Raw genomic sequence first — 17,685 nt, forward strand, 5'->3', positions numbered from 1 at the left:
AGAGGAAAGGTTGATAAAATACTTTATTGATTACAAAAAAAAAAAAAAACCAAAGAGAAAGATCCCAAAGCAGAAGCGACGGCATTTGCCTCTTGGTATCAAAAATAATCACAGGCACCAGTCTCCCTGCTGTAAGAGGTACAGGGCTATCTTAAAAAAAATATTGTTTATTCCTTTTCCCCAAATAACCTTGTGAAATACTAAAAATAAACAATAACATCAAGTAAGTGTGCAGGGAGCACCTGGCCCCTGCTGACACTGCAAATGCCCCAGCAGACAACGAATGTTGCCTGTAAGCTTTGCCATGGGGGAGAAGGCTCCTTTTGCCATGGCTTTGGGCTCCAGAGGTTCCTCCCAAGGCAAGTGGAGGGGGATCCATGCAGGGATGGCCTGGAAAAGCGCTGTCTATGTCCACCTGCCCCTGCGGCACAGCCTCACCAAACCTGCACTCTGCACAGGGGCTGCCATGAAAATACTGGGGAAGGAAACCCAGGAGGGAGAGAAGGAGGAGGACAAGGGTCCGTGACACTCGACATCCAAACCCCAGAATCCTGAGCTGATGATGAGCCCACGGGCTGCACTGCAGCGTGCCCCGGGGAGATCCCCTGGGATCAATCACACAGGGAGCACAGGCAGGCACTGCAGGGCATTTTGCCAAGGCCAGCACCCTAAGGCACTTACTTCTGCAGAACAATGTGATAAGATCTCAGAAGGATTAAAAAAATACGGATCTGGGTTTTTCCTTGCAGCAAAAGCAGACCTGGCCCCATCCCTGTCCATCCTTCTGGGGTCTGAGCATCCACTGTCCAGCCAGCACTTCCTGGAGCCACTGCCCCACGGACATTCAAGCTCCTGGGAAAGGCACAAGGTGTGGCCACGTCTCTTCTCCCTCCATCATGTGCTTCCTCCAGCCCAGCCACTCCAGGAAGGCTGTGGTTCCTGGACCAGGCTGGCAGAGAAAGCAGGGCACAGGTGAGACAGGGAAGAGCTGGCAGTGTCCGCCCCGAGCATCCCGTGCTATGGCTGCTGCTGGTACTGGCTCTCTGTTGCAGTGAAGAAATCCTCCAAAACACTTTGTATGTACTCAAAAGTGGGGCGATCCTCGGGTTTGATCTTCCAGCACCTCATCATGATGTCGTACAGCTCCTCGGGGCAGTTGTCCGTGCGCGGCATCCGGTATCCACGCTCCAGCGCCCTGATCACCTCCACGCTCGACATCCCTGGGGAGACGGGGTGGGACAGGTGAACATCACCTGGTTTATCATTGGTGTCTTTAAAAGTCATAAAATCCCCAAACCCAGAGCTTCTCTCCCTTTGGGCAATGTCTCCAGGAAGGGAAAAGTGGTTAGAGGGGCTGGGAAGGGGGAACTGCTGTTCCTGGTCAGGGAAACATGGACAAAGGAGATGCTGGGTTATTGCAGGATGGAGTTTTGTGCCCCAGGACAGATGGGGTTTATAATTACTTTGTATAAATTAAAATCACTTTGTATAAATTAAAATGCTAAGTCTGTGATGAGCCATTGCTTCCAATGAAAAGTCAGCGTGAGGGCAGAGCTGCTCCTCAGAACAGCCTGTTGTGCCACCCCAGATCCTTCATGGTCCGTTTGTGGTAGCATTTACAGAGTAATTTCCCACTGAAAAAAACAGTACCAAAATAATTATTAGAATAAGATATAGGATGGTCCCTAATGATAAGGATTTACAGGGTTTTCCCATGGAGCTGAAGAACCTCAGGTCACATGCATGGGGCCCAGAAGGTGGAATGTGTCTTTTGGAACCAGATTAGAGGAGGCATTTCACCTCCTTACCTGGGTAGGGGATGCGTCCATAGGTAATGATCTCAGTCAGGAGGATCCCAAAGGACCAGACATCCGATTTTATAGTGAAAGATCCGTAGTTGATGGCCTCAGGTGCAGTCCATTTAATGGGAAACTTGGCACCTGGACAAAGACATCCAATGGGAAACATGAGCTCAACCCCAACTGCTGAGAAATGGGTGGTGAAATATGGGGAACAAGAAACAAACAGAAGAGGAACAAATGAAGTGATGCAAATGAGAGGAGCTTCCCTCTGCCCATGCACCCAGCACATCCCTCCCAGGGTTGGGACCACCATGGTGGCAAGTGGCCCTAAGAGAACCCCCTCAACTTTTGCCCCCAGCACCTTCCCGGGCCGTGTACTCGGTGTCCTCGATCACCCTGGCCAGCCCAAAGTCTGCAATCTTGCACACCAGCATTGCTGACACCAGGATGTTGGCAGCTCTCAGGTCTCTGTGGATGTAGTTCCTCTTCTCAATAAAAGCCATTCCTTCTGCAATCTGCCACAGGGGAAAAAAGCAAATGCAAACAGGCTGCTTGAAATAACACACACCCCCTCAACACCAAAGAAGTCAACTGCTTCTGGCCATCACTCAGAAAATGGTGAAAGGAGGCTGAGCCACAGCAGGAGATGAATATCCCATCCCTGGAAGTGTTCAAGGTCAGGCTGAACAGGGCTTGGAGCAACCTGGTCTAGTGGAAAGTGTCCCTGCCCATGGCAAGGGGTTGGGATGAGATGAGCTTTAAGGTTCCTTCCAACCCAAACCATTCTGTGACTTTCCTGCATGGAAACTGCTCTCCAAGCTGGGAATCCCTTGCAGAAGAGGTTGGGGTTTGGGTGACCAACCCAACATGACACCTTTAAGATGCTGTGTGAGAAAATTTGTGAGAATTGGCAGCTGAGGAGCTCATGTGATCACCAGAGAGTGCCTGTGAGTGTTTGCAGGGCAAGGTGTAAGTGCTTCATCCACAGGCATGAGGATGTGGAGGAGGAGCAAATAATTCTCTTCTCAGGGAAGACATGAGACCAGTCTCCAATACACCCACAATGGCTCACTAATTGCTGCAGTGAAGGTTGGCATTCCAGACCTTCCTTAGCCAGGGCAGAAAAGCATAGGGGAAAATGCCTGAGTTCTTCCAGACTAGTTTTTGAAGTCATCTCTGCCTGTGGAGATGGGGCTGTGATGGCCCCTCACCACTCTGCCTTCTCAAGTCTCTGCACTCAGTGCTGTGTGTGCAGGTCTCAGCCCTGATGAGGCAGAGGTGACCCAGTGTGTGCACAACCAAACCCCAAAGCTGTACTGTTACCCCATAACAGAATCCAGAACGTGAAGGGGCTGGAGCAGCCAGAGGAGAGACCCTCCCCTCCTTATCACACCCACACAAGCTGGCCTGGGTGAGGTGCAGCTCTCACAGAGCTCTCCCCACTAAATACAGAAGTAACCAGGCAGCGCAAGAGCGGAAGAATCATTTCCATGACCACAGATGCATTTCTGCCCGCAGTGACTCAGCCCCAGCACAAGGGCCAGGCTGCTGCCTGCCCGTGACAGCCCTTCAGCCTTTGCTCCCCAGAGCTTCTCCGAGCAGCCCCTCGGAGCCGTGGGCTGAGCCGGGCTTGGCACGAGCCAGCTTGCTGAGAACAGATGGTGCAGGAATGCACAGCTGATCCACAGACCCCAGCACAGCCAGCTCCAGCAGCCAGTGACCTGGTCTAAGCCCACAGGGCTCCCATCCTGGCTTTCCTGTTGCTCAGGTGCTTCTATGAAATATTTGAGCTCAGCACAAAGGGTCTCTGGGTTCAGTCCTCACCCAGGGGCACTGGAGAGGCAGCAGGGACTCAGTGGATGTGCAAATGGTTGCACATGGAGTGAGGAGTTTAGCAGCCTGTTCTGCTGTACTCAAAGTCAGCTCAGAAATAATTATCTCGGAGTCCTCCTGCCTCTCCAGCTGCCTTCCCCTGCCCATGACAGCCCTCTGGTGACTTTACTGAACCACAGCCCTCCCATAGGCATTCTCCTGGGGCAACACAGCCTGCTATGCTCCCTCCAGGAGACTGGGAACTGTGCCTGGCTCAGCCTCTCGGGTGTTGGCAGCACACAGGATCATGCTGCAGGATTCCTGTTAAATCCACAGGGCTTCACACCCCCGTGGCACTGTCCTGAAGCAGTGCTGGGAGTGGGGTGGGATGGGGTGGGTGTGTGGCCATGCTGGGTTTGTGGGGCTTTGGCCAGCTTTGCAGGTAGGGTTTGCAGGTAACTGTCACAGCAGCAGCAAATTAGAAATTGTCAGTTATCAGTATCAATAGTTATCATTTATAGAAATTGACAACATTGCCCTGGGCTTGGTTGGGCCACACCAACCAGCACTGGCACATTCCAGAGAAGGGACTGTGCCAATGTGAGCTGTGGAAACCAACCCCATCCTCATCCTTACTTTCTGCACAAAGCACAGTCACCCCATGGGCTGTGAGGGCTACAGGAACCGTGGCAGACATAGAAGTCAATAACCAATCCTCTCCAGGATCTGTGCAGCTCTGCTGTGCACAGCTCAGGTGCAGGTGGGCTAGCTGAGTGCTGCAGATATTGGCATGGTGAGGGGGAAGCTGCCACTTCTCTTTTCACACACCCCTGCTCCTGTGAGGTCAGTGGGATGGGGATGGTGAGCAGGCAGTGGCTGCCCACAGGAAAACCTCACTGCACCCCCAGCACTGTTCAGTCCAGGCTCCTGGCTAGTGCTGCACAAGCCCCAGGTAAGTTCCCAGGCTCCTCACTCACCCTTTTCAGGGGGACAAGGGGCACTCGGAGCTAGGGGAGGTCTGCTCCTTCCTCACCTGGGCAGAGAAGTCAATCAGCTTCGGGAGCAGCAGCTTGTTCCCCTCATCGCTCTTCAGGAAATCCAGCAAGCTCCCTGCAGACAGGGAAAGGTGCCAGGGCTGTTGGTTTAACTGGAGCCTGCACCCAGCCTTTGGGTGGCACAGGGTCCTGAGGAGCCAAGCAGGACAAGGGAACTCTGGAAACACACCTGATCCCCCATCCCACTCCCATGGCTAGGCCATGGGGGGAACACCTCCACAGGCTCCCTCCTGCCTTGCAGAGTGCTTGTACTCATTTGTTCCCTCTTAGGTGTCCCTCCTGTCCCAGTGCTGTCATCACATCCCCTCTCCCAGCACCCTGCCCCAGAGCACTGACACGCTGTGGTAGCAGCCAGAACTGCTCCCAGAGTCCTGGGAGCTGGTGCAGAGCCCACAGCTGAGCCTGGGGATGTGGAAGGGATTGATCCTGCACTCAGGGAACCTGAGTGCTGCCACTTGGCCTGGCCCACAGACATCACTCAGGGATGCGGATTGCACCTTTCTCCATGAATTCGGTGATGATGAAGATGGGTTCCTCCCTGGTGACCACCGCGTGCAGCTTCACCAGCTTGTCGTGCTGCAGCGTCTTCATCAGGTTTGCCTCCTCCAGGAAGGCTTCCACAGACATGCTGCCCGGCTTCATCGTCTTCACCGCCACCTTGGTGTGCTTGTTGTAGGTAGCTGGGGGTGCCACAACAGATCATTCCCACACTGCCCTGGGAGCACTGAGCTTTGCAGCCAAAGTCCCAGCCCTGCAGACAGAGCTGCTGTGGGAAGGTTGAAGGCCACACACAGCCCAGGGCTGTCCCCACATGCCCAGCCCCAACCATCCCCTGCATTAAGGCAGGGTCACCTCCATGTCCCTCTGCTTCCCTCCCTCAGGTCACTCCCTCCTTGTCTTTCCCACCCCACCATCCCTCTACCTTCTCACACATCCCTCACCCTTCCTCCTCCACCATCACCTTCATCATCCTCCCTGCCACCTCCCCCTCACTCTCACCCATCCACACTTCTCCAAACTGCCCGGCTCCCAGCTTCCTCTCCAGACTCAGTGACTCCCGAGGGATCTCCCAGGCATCTTTCTCCCAGGGCTTCTCTGGTTTGGGTACACGGCAGGGGTGGGTGAGCTTCTGGCACAGCCCATCACTCTGACCTGAGGAGAGATCCAGGGCCATCAGCCAGCCTGTCTCATTGGCCACACTGTGCTTCAAGGGGGAGTTCTGGCCAGCTGGGTGTTCAGGGACACCAGCACCACAGCTGTGACAGCCAGCAGGCCAGCCATGGCAATAGGGGAAGGTCTGGAAGTCACTGCATGTTGCAGTCAGAGTCGCAGCAGGAGCCCAGGGGTGATGGGCAGGAGCCCCTCAGCCTCTGCACACCCCCAGCTGCCCGGCTGCTTGGCTCAGGGACAAAGCCCCATTTGGGAAGGGGAGCCAACCACCCCAGGGCTCACCCTTGTAGTGCTGGACCAGCTCCTGCAGCGTGTTGAAGTTGTTTCGTGGGGAGATGTAGAAGCCACCGCTGTCCAGGGTCCGGATCTTGTAATGCTTCACTGCCCCGCCCCGCAGCTCGTCCCCGTCCCGCACCGAGAGCGAGTAAGAGCCTGGGCAGGAAGGGGTGAGCTGGCATCTCCCACGGGAGCACATTCCTGCTGCACCTGGCCATCCTGGCATGCACAGAGCCATCGCCCAGCAGAGCCAGCAGCACCCATCCCACTGTGCTGCCACCACCCCTTCAGCCCCAGGCCAGCCCCCAACACCCAAAGCAGCCTCAAAGGGACACATCCCCCTATCCCTGCTGTGGGATTCAGACATGTGGCAGCACCACATTGCAGGGGCACTTCCAGCCAGAGCATGGCTCCCCCCGTCCCTCCCTGCAGCACAGCAGATCCCCAGGGCTGGGGAAGGAGCTCCTCTTCCAGGCAAAGGTGGATGAGGGAAGCCCTTTGGGCAGCTGTTCCCCACCACTCTCCACACCTTTCGTTGTCTCGCTGTCCCTTATCATGAAGGACCCAATCATGTTCCCAGGGCCAAGGAGCTGCCGCTCCGCATCCTTCCGGCTGATGTCCTTGAAAAACCACCTGCAGCAGAACCAAATGAACCAAGGAATGCTGGAGTGGGGCAGGGCTGGGGGCAGGACATGAGGCAGGAGTGGGAACAGTGGCAGTGGGGAAGTGTGGGACAGCATGGGGCCAGGATCTGGCATGCAGGGGTGGACTCACTCCTCTGTCTCCAGAGAGTTTTCTTGGGCAACGTAATTGCTGGGGATGAAGCCTTCACGACCTGTCACCAGCGACCGTGCTTGCCACCATTCCCCTGACCTATGACAGAAGTGGCATTGGCACCTGGACCTGGGCATCAGCAGCTCCTCCAGGGCAAATTCCAGAAAAAAATCCCAACAGGGTCACACAAGCCATCAGGAGACCCTGGACAGGAGTCTGCCAGCAGCACTTACTTCTCCAGGACCTTCATCCTCTCCCCCTTCTGGAAGCTGAGGTCCCCAACATTCATCGCCTCGTAGTCATAGAGTGCCAGCACCACGCTGTCCCCCAGGCCTGCAGCGAGGGAGCTGCCTGTGCACCCCTCCCCATGCTGGGATGAGGTGCCTGGCCACTCCTGCCATGAACACTGGCCAGGACATTGGCCAGGACCCCCACAGCACCCAGCACCTCCATCTTCATCGTGTCACATCTGGCCCTTCAGGGGAACCCAGAGCTCCCATCCCTCCAAGATGTTCACCCCTAGGTCAGAGAGGATCTGGCCACGCTGCCCCCACACACTCCAACCCCCTGCACCCACTTGGCAGCCCCTTTGTACCTACCATCCTCGGGCAGGGGCACAGCCATGCTGGGGACATTATTGTTCTGGAAAGTGCAACAAAACCAGAGTGACATCACAGGTGGCAGAGACCCATTTCCCATGGTGGGTCTTGGCCCCAACAGTAATGGCAGGAGCAGGAGGGGACCTGAGGGGCAGCACCAGCACCACCTGACATGACAACCCACCCAGCACAAGCATCTCCACCCCTTCCCAACACCTTCATTTTTCTCTCTTTCTCCATAATTCCTGGATTCCCATCAGGTCCACTCCATGCTTTGTCTCAGTGAGGCCTGGGCTTCTTCCACCCCATAGCCAAGTCCCTGTCCTGGGGCATGGGTACTGCCAGTACCTTCAGCTAACTCCACTCTCAGTGCTGGTGGCACTGTGAGAAGAGGGGCTGAACCCCCTGTGACAGCTCAGCCCTCAAATCTCTCATCACTCACCCTCTTGTTGGTGGCTGTGGGGTCCCTCACATAGTGGCCCTGCTGGATGGTGGGGCCAGGATCAGGGTCGGGATCAGTTTTTATCACCTTCTCTTGGACACCAGCTTCCTTTGACTTCACACAACCCATGCTGCAGCCAAGGAAGGGGAAGTGAGGCCATTGCAACAGAGGTGAAAGTCCCGCTCCAACCCCAGTCCAGCCCCGTTCCCATCAGCTCCCACCCAGCACAGGGCCCCAGTGCCCACCCCAGTTCTCTGCTGTGACAGAGAAACTTTGCTCCTCCCACAGCTTCAGGTTACTGGGGTGCCCAGGGACACTCCAGAGGAAAAAGGATCTCCTGGAGACGTCATATCAGATAAAGTTTGGGGAGACAAGAGCCGCAGCCATGGAGCAGCTTCCCTGCCCTTGTGGGATGCAGGACAAGGTGCAGGCACTGGGCACCATTGCAGCAGAGAGTCACACTCGGCATCTTCTTGCAAAGAGGGGCCCTGATCATGGTGAGCTTTGCTGCAGCTTGGGGGTCCCCACACAGCACCCCTGGTGCCCATGGCCCCCCCATCACCACAGGTCACCACTCCACACTGTGCTCCCCTGATCTCTGCTGGGTGGGAGCTGCCCCAAACAGCCAGTCCAGGGCAAAGACAAATGCTCAACTTGCTCCAGTACGCCAAGAAATTCAGTGGGAAAACAAAAGCTGCAAGAAGCAGCAAGAGTGGTAAACCCCTTGCAAATGTACTTCCCTTGGCCAGGGAGACCTGGGTGCAGAGAAAGCAGAAGGTGCTGGTGGTGACAGTGAAGGAGGAAGCTCAGGGCTGAAGCCTCGATGTGCATAGCACAGCTCTTGAGGAACATCACTGTCACGTAACACGCCATGGTCACTTCTTGTCCTTCCAAAGCCTGGGCCAGCCTTGCTCCCGAGGGCAGAGCAGGAGCAGCAGTGGCAGCCACCACAGCCCATCACCCTCACTGGGCACAGGCTGGGGGCTGTGCCAGATCCATCCTGGCAAACCCACTGGTGCCCAGCTTAAACTCAGACGTGGCTCACACCATCACCACTGCAGGTATTTGCTGTTCCCACACCGCCTCAGCGCATCCAGCCCTACAGAGCACAAACACCCGGGGCGGTCCAAGGGTCATTCCCGCTGGCTCCTGTGGCATAGCTGGCATTCCTGATGTGTCCCACCCTGGAGAGCCAGGTCCCGGGGCTCATGCGGTGTCCCCAGCCATGAGGACCAGGTTGGATGAAGGTGCCTTCGTTCCCAGAGCAAGGCTGCCCGCAGCCCCCTGCTCTTGCTGCCCTTGCCCGTGCCTTCGGTCCCCGACAGCCCCTGCAAAGCCACCGGCAGGGACCCCCTCGTCGGGGCTACACTGTGCCCAACCGGGGCTGCACCGGGACCCGTGAGATTCCCGGCCATCGCCTCATCCCGGTCACCCAGGGTCCGCCGCTCTGACCGCGACCGGCCCGGCGCGGGGTCGGACCCACCGGGCTGCCCGGGACTGGCTGCGGGGCTCCCTCGCCGCCCTCGGGGCTCCGCGCACGGTTCCGACCCCGGAGCTCTCACCTTCGCTGCCGCCCTGAGGCACGTCCCCGTCGCCGGTCCCGCTCCCAGTCCCCGTCGCGGAGCCCCGGCTGCCGCTGCCGCTCCGCTCTGCCCGGCTGCTCTCCCGCCGCCTGCCCGGTACGGCCACGCCCCTCCCGGTGCGGTCCCGCCCCCGACTGCGACGGGGCGGGTGCGGCCGGTGCCTCCTGTGCCGCGCTAGGAACGGAGATCACCATCCCACGAACCGCACCAGCAAGGACATCCCAGCCCTGGGTGACCCCACTGCCCTTAGGGACCCCCGACGGGTGCCAGAGCCCGTCTGTCCATCTGCCGTCCCCGGGACACCGGACGGGTTTGGGTCCCGCACCCCAGAGCAGCCCCCAGGATGTTTCCCCGCCTGGTGCAGGGCCACGGAGAGCGGGGGCGGGGGGGCACGGGGGGAGCACAGGACACGGTGTCAGCCTGGTTCTCTGTCCCAGGAAGGAGGAAAGAAAGCCCTGAGCATCCGTGCTGGGGTGCAGGACATGAGGGCACCCAGGACACACTGGGGTGCATGGGACTGGCTTTGTGAAGCACAGCTCAGAGAGGTCTGGGTATCCCTGGGCTTTGTGGTGTCCCTGCTGGCCCTGGTATTCCCGTGCCAAAGCCCCTCTTGGCGCCCTACCCAGCCCCGCAGTGTTCCAGCCTTTCTTCTGGATTGCCTGGACAGCCCCTGAATTCGGGATGGAGGCAGCATCAGCAAGGGGACCCACGGCTCTGGGTGACTGTGACCATGGGCTGCTCGGGTTCAGAGGAAGGGTGGGAGAGCGTCTCACCTCATGAGGGTTTGCATATGTAAATTTTTTTTTGTAGAAAAAATAATTTGATCCGGTAGCCTTCAGCGTCTGCTGCCCACACAGCACCCTGGGGCTGCAGCATCGAACCGTAGTCCCCGCCAAGGGACATTGGGCCAGGGAACGTTGGCTCAGGGCCATTAGCCAAGGGCCAGCAGCCGTGGGGTACAGTGGGGTACAGTGGCCGGGGGGAATCGGCTCGGGGACGGTGGCCAGGGAACATCAGCTGAGGTCCATCGGGCGGCGGGGAGCACGGCCCTGTCCCTCGGCGGCGGGGGGGCTGCAGGGCGGGACTGCAGGAAGCCGGGTCCCGGGGCAGGAACTTCCTTTTGTGAAACACCCGCAGCCCGCTGCCGGACGAGTCTTGCACAGGCGTTGCAGGCAGCAGCGGGCCAGCTGCAGCCACCAGCCCTTTCCTCTCCCAGCACATTCCTGCTGACCCCCTCCATTGCTCTGAGCATCCCCTGGAGCCAGCCAGGAACAGCTGGCAGCACCCTGACACTGGTGGTGACCTCCAGGTGACACTGGAGTGGGCAGGTGCCCAGCCCAGCCCAGCCCAGCCCAGCCCAGCCCAGCCCAGCAGCCCCCTGCCTCAGCTCACCCCCACACTGCAGCAACCCCTACAGAAGAAACTGCTCTGCTCCCAGCCCCAGCATTTAATTGAAATCTGCAAAAATTACAACACGTGTCTCTCCCACAGCCACAGCTGCCCTGTGATTCCAACAGCCTTGACAAGAGCTGACAGGGCAGCGCAGAGGCCTGTCCCCTCCCATGGTGACAAATTCACTCCCCATGGTTCAGGGGCAGAGCCAGGCACCTGCTGAATCTGGTCCTGGAGGTGCAACACCACACCAACGAGCAGGGAGAGGAGCTGAGTTTTGGCACTGGCTTACAGGTAGTTGTCCTCTTCCTCCTCCTCCTCTTCCTCATCCCGTGCCAGCGCCTCGATGTCGTGGGTGATGTCTGTGATCATGCGGTTGAAGGACTCGGACTCGGAGCGCAGGGACCAGCTGTCGTAGCTGCGCACGGCCGAGGCCGACGTGTTGCTCATGCTGCGCTTGATGCGGCCGAAGCTGTCGGTGAGGATCCCGCCCTCCCGGATCCCGATGCTCTCCAGGAACGTCTCAAAGTACCCAATGTCTTGGTCAGGGATGAAGGGCCTCATTCCTGTCATAGGCACCGTAAGCCTCGGGAGGCTGCCCAGCTGGGCAGTACTGGGGGGCAATGCCAGCCCTACTGGTTTGTCCCACCCTGCCCCCAGTAAGCAACAGGGTCCTGACGTCCCCTGAAGCACACCCAGCACCAGTCCCATGTCCCCAAGGGATGCACAGACATCACCAGGGTGACACAGGGTGGCTGCAGACACTCACCCAGGAGGAGGAACTTCCTGCGGTCCCCATAGAGGCGCAGGAGCTCTGTGCAGTATTCCTGCACCGGCGTGCCCAGCCGGTACTCACGGAGCAGGATGGCAAACTGCTGGATCTCCTGTGGTGACAACTTGTTGCGCAGCTGTGGTGACACAGGGACAGGTTTGGGCTTTGGGACACCAGCTGCACACAGCCCCCAGCCCCACAGCGTGTCCCGCTGCTGCTCTCTGGCACAGGGAGCCCACACCTGCCTCCTGCCCCTGCCCCAGCTGCTGGCACTGCTGGCCTGCTGCTTGTCCCTGTGCCCATCCCTGTGCCCTCACCGTCACCATGTAGTCCTGCAGCTGCTCCAGCCCTGCGCCGCTCTGGTCACTGCCACTGCAAGCGGTGGCCAGGCTGTGGTGGGAGCGGTGGAAGGAGGGCGAGGAGGTGCCACTATAATACGCTTCAAAGGTCTCGTGGGAGCCATTGCTGTGGGAGGACACGGGTCAGTGGGTCCCTGCACCCCTTGTGTGCCCAGCTGCTCCCCACCCACTGCACAGCACCCACCATCAGGTAGGGCTGGGACATCACTGCAGTGGGGACTGGCACACAGGGGCAGGGGGATCCCACACCGGTTCGGTGGGACCCACCCCAGTCCAAGGACACCCTGGGGAAGCCAGACTCACAAGGAGCTGCAGCAGCTGTAGTCGGCATCGTAGCCGTATGTCCCATCTGTGCGGCAGCTCTCGCCTGGGGAGGGAGAGCTGAGACCTCATAGCAGAGACAAACTCCCCACGATGTGTCCATGTACCCCCACCCATCAGCCCCATGGTATCCCACTTGATGTTCCCACTCCTGTCCGCAGCCACTCACTCCTGCTGGAGAGCCAGGGCCGTGTGGGTGTGGAGGTGTAGTGGTACCCGGCGCGGTCCACGCACTCGATGCTCTGGTCGCCGTAGATGATCTGGAACACCTGGCAGATGAGCGCACAGGACTCCTCCCCAGCATCCTGCAGCGGGGAGGGACGCGGGCAGTGAGTGCCGGTGGGTGGGCGAGCGGCCGGTGGGTGGCACATGCCGGGACCTCTCACCCTGTTGGGCACGGCGAGGATAATGAGGTTGGAGTAAGCGTCAGGGCAGGGCTCCTGGGGGTCCAGGGGGTTGCTGCCGGCGTGCCGCCGCTCCCAGCTGCCGAAGCCGGTGCCCCGCTCCCAGCTGCCGCCGGCGGTGCCGGCCCGCCGCCGCTCCCAGCTGCCGCCGCACGGCTGCCGCCGCTCCCAGCTGCCCGAGGGCCGCCCGCGCTGCCGCCGCTCCCAGCTGCCGCCCCGCCGCCGCTCCAGGCTGCCGCCCTGCCGGCCCTCCTGCCCGCCCCGCGCCGCCCGCCAGTCCAGGCTGCAGATCGTGTGCCGCCGCTCCATCGGGCCCCCGAGCCGCCCCTCCGGCCACGAGCCCCCCGCACGCTTCTCTGCGGGAAACGCCTCCGGCAAGCCGGCCGGGGCTGCCTCGGGGTGCGCCCCGGCGGGGACCGGGTCCACTCCCAGGCCTGAGGGGACGGGGACACGCAGGGCGTCAGGGCGGGGGGCTGCGCTGCACACCCTGCCTGGCCCCCAGCCCCTGCCCTGGCCTCCCCGTCCCTCCAGCCCAGTGGGATGCAGAGGGATGGGGGTGTGGGATGAGGATGTGGAAGGCCCAGTGGGTTGGGGACACCCCTCCGGGACTCTGTATGTAGGAGAGGATGGAACACACCAAGACGGGGACAACGCAGGGTTTTGTCACCCTGACAGACTCTGACACCCATCACCCGCAGTGCTCCAGCCCCTCACAGCCACTCGGGGCCGGCTGTGCCTCGGCTGGTGGCCCCCGGCTGGCCGCCCGCACCGGTTTTGAGGATGAGGAGGTGCAGGGCATCGTCGCGCAAGTAGGAGGCCGCTGCGATCTCGTGTGTGGGGATTCGCAGGATCAGCTCCTCGTTGTCGCGCCAGGTAAGCAGGAGGCAGCGCGCCGAGAGGCTGAGGATGCTGTCCTGCTCTGGCGTCGTCTGCAGCGGCAGCTCCTTCAGCTGCTGCATGGACAGAGTGCGGGGGCGTGTGTGGGACACCGGCAGTGTGGGGTACCCGGTGCCCACCCTCTGGGGAGTGGGGACCCCTTTTACCCTGGCCGTGTCCAGCAGCTGCAGCACCTCATCCCGGCTGGAGGGGTTCAGGGACGATGTCACCCATGTCAGATGACCTAAAAACTGGGGAGGGAAAAGCCGAGGGCAGCCTGGGGAGGCATGGCCCCAAGGTCAGGATACATCTCCCTGGGGTTCAGGGACACCCCGCAGCTAGGGGGTCCTCCCTGCACCGCCAGCGCACCCTCCTCCTCCCTGGGTGTTTGCCAGGGCAAGGAGGGGACCCGGATCCTTCTGGCCACTCTGTGTGTGATTCTCAGCATGGTGTGGTGGCCTCACAACCCCACCCCAAGCAAGCAGTGACCCCGGGCATTTTTGGGGGATCCCTTTACCTTCACCTCCTTCTCCACGTAGTCGTGTAGCAGGATCTGGGGGTCGATCAGGTAGTCGGGGGGGTAGAGGGGCACGGAGTGCAGCGGGCGCCGATAGACGCTGCTGCGGAGCGCCGCCCTCCGCGCAGCCTTCGGGAAAACCAGCCGCTTGATGGGCGACACGAAACCCTGGCAGGGGAACGGGCACGGGGACGGGTCAGCACCGGGCACCCAACCCTGGCCCCACACACGGGGTTCGTGGCACCCAGCCCCTGGGAGGGGGGGTGGGTAACAGCTGAGCACCTCTCTGCTGGCTCTTCGCACTATTTGGGTGGCTCCACTTCTCCCCACTGTGCTGTGGGAGGGGTGCGGAGCCTCTCAAACCTGTGCATCTCACCCGCTCCCACCCTCCTGCCAGCCCCCCGGACACCAGCCCCGGCCCCACGCACCTTCTTCCCCTTCTTGGCCTCGCTGTCCATGGCAGGACGCGGTGCTGCGGCCGCCCCCACTGCCCCGCTCGGCGCCGCGGCGCTTTCCTGTGTCGGAAACTCCACCAGGATAGCTGGGATGTGAGTTCCTGCCTCTCCTGGGGGCTGCTGGGACCGGGCTGGGCTGGGCTGGGACTGAGATTGGGACTGGGCTGGCACTGGGACTGGGACAGGACTGGGACTGGGATACGGACTGAGCTGTTACTTGGGCAGAAGCAGGGGCTGAAGTTGGCTGAGATGGGACTGGAGCAGGGACTTGGACTATGCTGGTGCTGGGACTGGTGCTGGGACTGGGGTTGATACTTATACCGAGACTGGGGCTGGGATTTGGCAGACTGGGGTTGAAGTGGGCTGAGATGGGACTGGAGCAGGTGCTGATGGTGCCTGTGGGACTTCGCTATGGAGCAGCCCCTGCCCCTCACTGTGGAGCTCTTTCGTGGGGCTGGGGCTGGTTCTGCTTCCCTATGATCCCACATCAGCCCCATCCACATGGGGCAGTCCTGGGGGCTTCCAGCCCTCGCTGCCCACATGCTGTCCTGCTTACCCGGGGCCCTGGCACTGGGAACGGCCCTGGTACTGGGAGCAGCACTGGCAGGAGCTCACACAGTTGCATCCAGCACTCCGTCCCCACAGCTGCCCATGGGGTCTAAGCCCACCGTGAGTCTGGGGGTTGGCCGAGGGATCAGGGCCTCCGGCAGGGAGGAGGCTGGCCCAGCAGTGGCCATGTCCAGCAGCTTCCTCCCCGAGATGCTGCATCCTGCCTGTGCACCCCTTCCCTGCCGGCCACCGCGCCAGGGCCAGGCACCGGCCAGGGCCACCGACACCAGCGCTGCTACAGCCATCCTGCTCTGCTAATGATGTCCCCGAGCAGTCCGGGACAGAGAGGCATCATCCTGCCCTGCTTTGGAGCTCCAGCTGTGAGCTGGAGGTGCCGACAAGGACAGGATCCCGCAGGCAGGGCTTATTGAAATGAATTTAATATCTCATGTTGCAGCAAAATTAAAAATATACAAAAAGTTTGTGGTATACAAAAAAGTCTCGGGACGGACCCCGGCCTCCCGCTCGCCCCCACCCGCGCCGAGGGTCGCAGAGAAGAAGGTGGCACACAGAGTATTTACAGTACGTGACAGCAGCCGCCGGGTCCCAGCGCTGGGGGGGTTCAGGGATGTGGCTGAGACCCCGCGGCAGCCCCTGCCAGAACGAACTTCTCTCACTCCCTGAAGCTGGAGCAGCCCTGCTGCCACCCCTGGGTGACACCCCCAGGGGCCAGAACCCCGCCATCCCCAGTGGGAGCTCGAGCACCACTGGAGCTGTGCCCATCCTGGCCCCCGGTCGTGCCCCCCTGTCATCCCAGAGGGCAGGAGCTGCCACCCCGGTAGGCGGGGGGGACAGGGTGCTGGGTTTGGCTGCCGCTGTGGCACAGGCTGGGTGGGGGGCAGGGGGGTGACCTGGGGCAGGAGTGAGACTGAGGGGTCCCCCCAAACCCCACACGTGGCCAGACTCCTCTGCCCAGAGCAGCCCAGAGCTGAGGGTACCGTGGCTTGAGTGCATAGAAAAGTGTCCCTTTGACTCACCAGCGTGGCCCTGGGGTCCCCACACAAACCCCGGCATGAAGGGCATGCCCAAATGGCATCTCTGACCTGGGGTGGACAGGGGCAGGGGCAGGGGGAGCCCAGAGGAGCCGCCCCGTGCTGGCACACAGTCCCCATCTGGCCCATCCCCAGATCCCCTGTGAGCCAGACCCAGGGAGGAGCTGCCACCACCTGGGCACCGTTCAGGGGCTGCGGTGACACTGCAGTGGTGAGCCCCCGGGCCAGCCTGGCACCCCTGGCTGCTGCCCCCACCTTCCCTGAGGAAAAGAGACCCCGCCCCAGAGCCGCCCCACGCCGGGGCTGCCCCAGCACGACCAGCACACACCACCGGGGGCTGCCGTGACGGCAGTGAAGGAGGGGTGCAGGTGGCAGGGGCCCAGCCCACTGCCCAGCCTCTGCCATGCTCTGCACCCTCCTCCTAAAGGGTTTCCAAGGCTTCCAGTTAGCACCAGTTAGCACCAGTGAACCCAGCGATGGCCAGCCCAGCCTGCTGTCACCCCAGCTACCAAGAAATGGGAAACAAAAGCAACGTGATGCCACCACCACTGCCACCGCACACCCTCCCACCCAGGCCGTGTCACAGGGCCGGGACCCACACTGGCCCTCAGGGACCCCACATCCCAGCCGTTCCCAGCTGCAGCTCTCCCATCCCACTCCTCCCATCCTCTAGTGCCTCACACGGTGCCCCATGGCACAGAGGGGCTCTCAGTGCTGCCCACGCTCCCCAGCCCGGGCAGGGCTTGGCACTGTGGCTTGGGGCAGCCAGAGGCCAGAACCCTTTGGAGCCACGGCAGGGGCACAGGGGAGGCAGGGAAGGCACAGGGGCTGTGGGTGTGGGGGGCAAGGGGGGGCAGCACAAGGCTGAGGGGTCCAACAGCTCCTCTGCCCTGCCAACCCCTGCCAGCCCCTGCTCACATACACACACACACACACACACACACACACACACACACAGAGACACACATACACAACCCCCCAGGACAGTCCCAGCCTGGGGGGCACAGGGTACATTCAGCACAGCCCCTCAGTGGGGGCCGGTGGATCTGGGCAGGACCAGGGGCACATTCAAACCCAGAGCCCAAGCAGCCCCACTCCTCTGGGGAGGCAGGAGCAGACAGGGGCAGGCGGGGCAGGGACCGGGGACAGGCAGGGGAGAGGCAGGGGGGGCACAGGGTGAGGTCAGGGGAGGGAAGGTCCCAGCTCAGGTTTATACTGCGGAGCTGGAGCGGGGTGATGCTGATGAAGGAGTAAATGGAAATGCTCCTGGGTGGGAAGGGATGCCAGCCCAGGAGAGGAGAACGGCTGGGGGTGAATCCCACTTTGGGGAATCCGGGGAACGCCGGCGGCCCCGCACAAACCCCTCAGTGGTGCCAGACAGGCCCTGCCACCCCCGGCCCCAGCGGAGGTAGAAAATGTCACACAAAATGTCACCATTCAGGTGAAAACAAACCCAATGAGATGAAGCAGTTCCT

General features: G+C 60.9%; 2 protein-coding genes across 5 annotated transcripts; both read right to left on the reverse strand.

Moving 5' to 3' along the window:
- Nucleotides 1-5: 5 nt before the first annotated feature.
- On the reverse strand, nucleotides 6-9,575 carry HCK (HCK proto-oncogene, Src family tyrosine kinase). 4 transcript variants are annotated; one of them, XM_053958550.1, is made up of 13 exons: nucleotides 9,493-9,575; nucleotides 7,931-8,060; nucleotides 7,489-7,531; nucleotides 7,123-7,240; nucleotides 6,890-6,988; nucleotides 6,645-6,748; nucleotides 6,122-6,271; nucleotides 5,669-5,821; nucleotides 5,167-5,349; nucleotides 4,648-4,724; nucleotides 2,164-2,317; nucleotides 1,809-1,940; nucleotides 6-1,220 (listed from the first exon to the last, which is right to left on the reverse strand). In XM_053958550.1, the coding sequence occupies exons 2-13, from the start codon at nucleotides 8,057-8,059 to the stop codon at nucleotides 1,018-1,020; spliced, it is 1,545 nt and encodes a 514-aa protein (XP_053814525.1). In that variant the 5' UTR covers nucleotide 8,060; nucleotides 9,493-9,575; the 3' UTR covers nucleotides 6-1,017. The 4 variants fall into 4 exon arrangements, with proteins under 4 accessions (XP_053814525.1, XP_053814526.1, XP_053814527.1 ...); XM_053958551.1 differs by lacking the exon at nucleotides 9,493-9,575 and adding an exon at nucleotides 8,978-9,023; XM_053958552.1 differs by lacking the exon at nucleotides 9,493-9,575 and having other exon boundaries at nucleotides 7,123-7,222; nucleotides 7,931-8,411.
- A 1,382-nt stretch (nucleotides 9,576-10,957) lies between these two features.
- Nucleotides 10,958-14,666, reverse strand: CCM2L (CCM2 like scaffold protein). The gene is made up of 10 exons (XM_053958548.1): nucleotides 14,583-14,666; nucleotides 14,155-14,322; nucleotides 13,805-13,888; nucleotides 13,531-13,714; nucleotides 12,744-13,195; nucleotides 12,527-12,662; nucleotides 12,340-12,403; nucleotides 11,995-12,142; nucleotides 11,675-11,813; nucleotides 10,958-11,471 (listed from the first exon to the last, which is right to left on the reverse strand). The coding sequence occupies exons 1-10, from the start codon at nucleotides 14,610-14,612 to the stop codon at nucleotides 11,194-11,196; spliced, it is 1,683 nt and encodes a 560-aa protein (XP_053814523.1). The 5' UTR covers nucleotides 14,613-14,666; the 3' UTR covers nucleotides 10,958-11,193.
- Between the last annotated feature and the right edge of the window lie 3,019 nt (nucleotides 14,667-17,685).

Source organism: Vidua chalybeata, chromosome 17 (genome assembly GCF_026979565.1).
Source record: "Vidua chalybeata isolate OUT-0048 chromosome 17, bVidCha1 merged haplotype, whole genome shotgun sequence".
Classification (NCBI taxonomy): domain Eukaryota; kingdom Metazoa; phylum Chordata; class Aves; order Passeriformes; family Viduidae; genus Vidua; species Vidua chalybeata.

What these genes read in the sequence shown, in the direction of transcription:
- CCM2L (XM_053958548.1), bottom strand. Translation starts at nt 14,612, where the DNA reads ATGGACAGCGAGGCCAAGAAGGGGAAGAAG. An exon ending in CCTCCTCATCCTCAAAACCG is followed by an intron (nt 13,196 to 13,530) that starts GTGCGGGCGGCC and finishes CCGTCCCCTCAG; the next exon opens with GCCTGGGAGTGGACCCGGTC. An exon ending in TCCTCGCCGTGCCCAACAGG is followed by an intron (nt 12,663 to 12,743) that starts GTGAGAGGTCCC and finishes TCCCCGCTGCAG; the next exon opens with GATGCTGGGGAGGAGTCCTG.
- HCK (XM_053958550.1), bottom strand. Translation starts at nt 8,059, where the DNA reads ATGGGTTGTGTGAAGTCAAAGGAAGCTGGTGTCCAAGAGAAGGTGATA. An exon ending in AACTCTCTGGAGACAGAGGA is followed by an intron (nt 6,749 to 6,889) that starts GTGAGTCCACCC and finishes GTTCTGCTGCAG; the next exon opens with GTGGTTTTTCAAGGACATCA. An exon ending in GCTGGTCCAGCACTACAAGG is followed by an intron (nt 5,822 to 6,121) that starts GTGAGCCCTGGG and finishes ATCTCTCCTCAG; the next exon opens with GTCAGAGTGATGGGCTGTGC.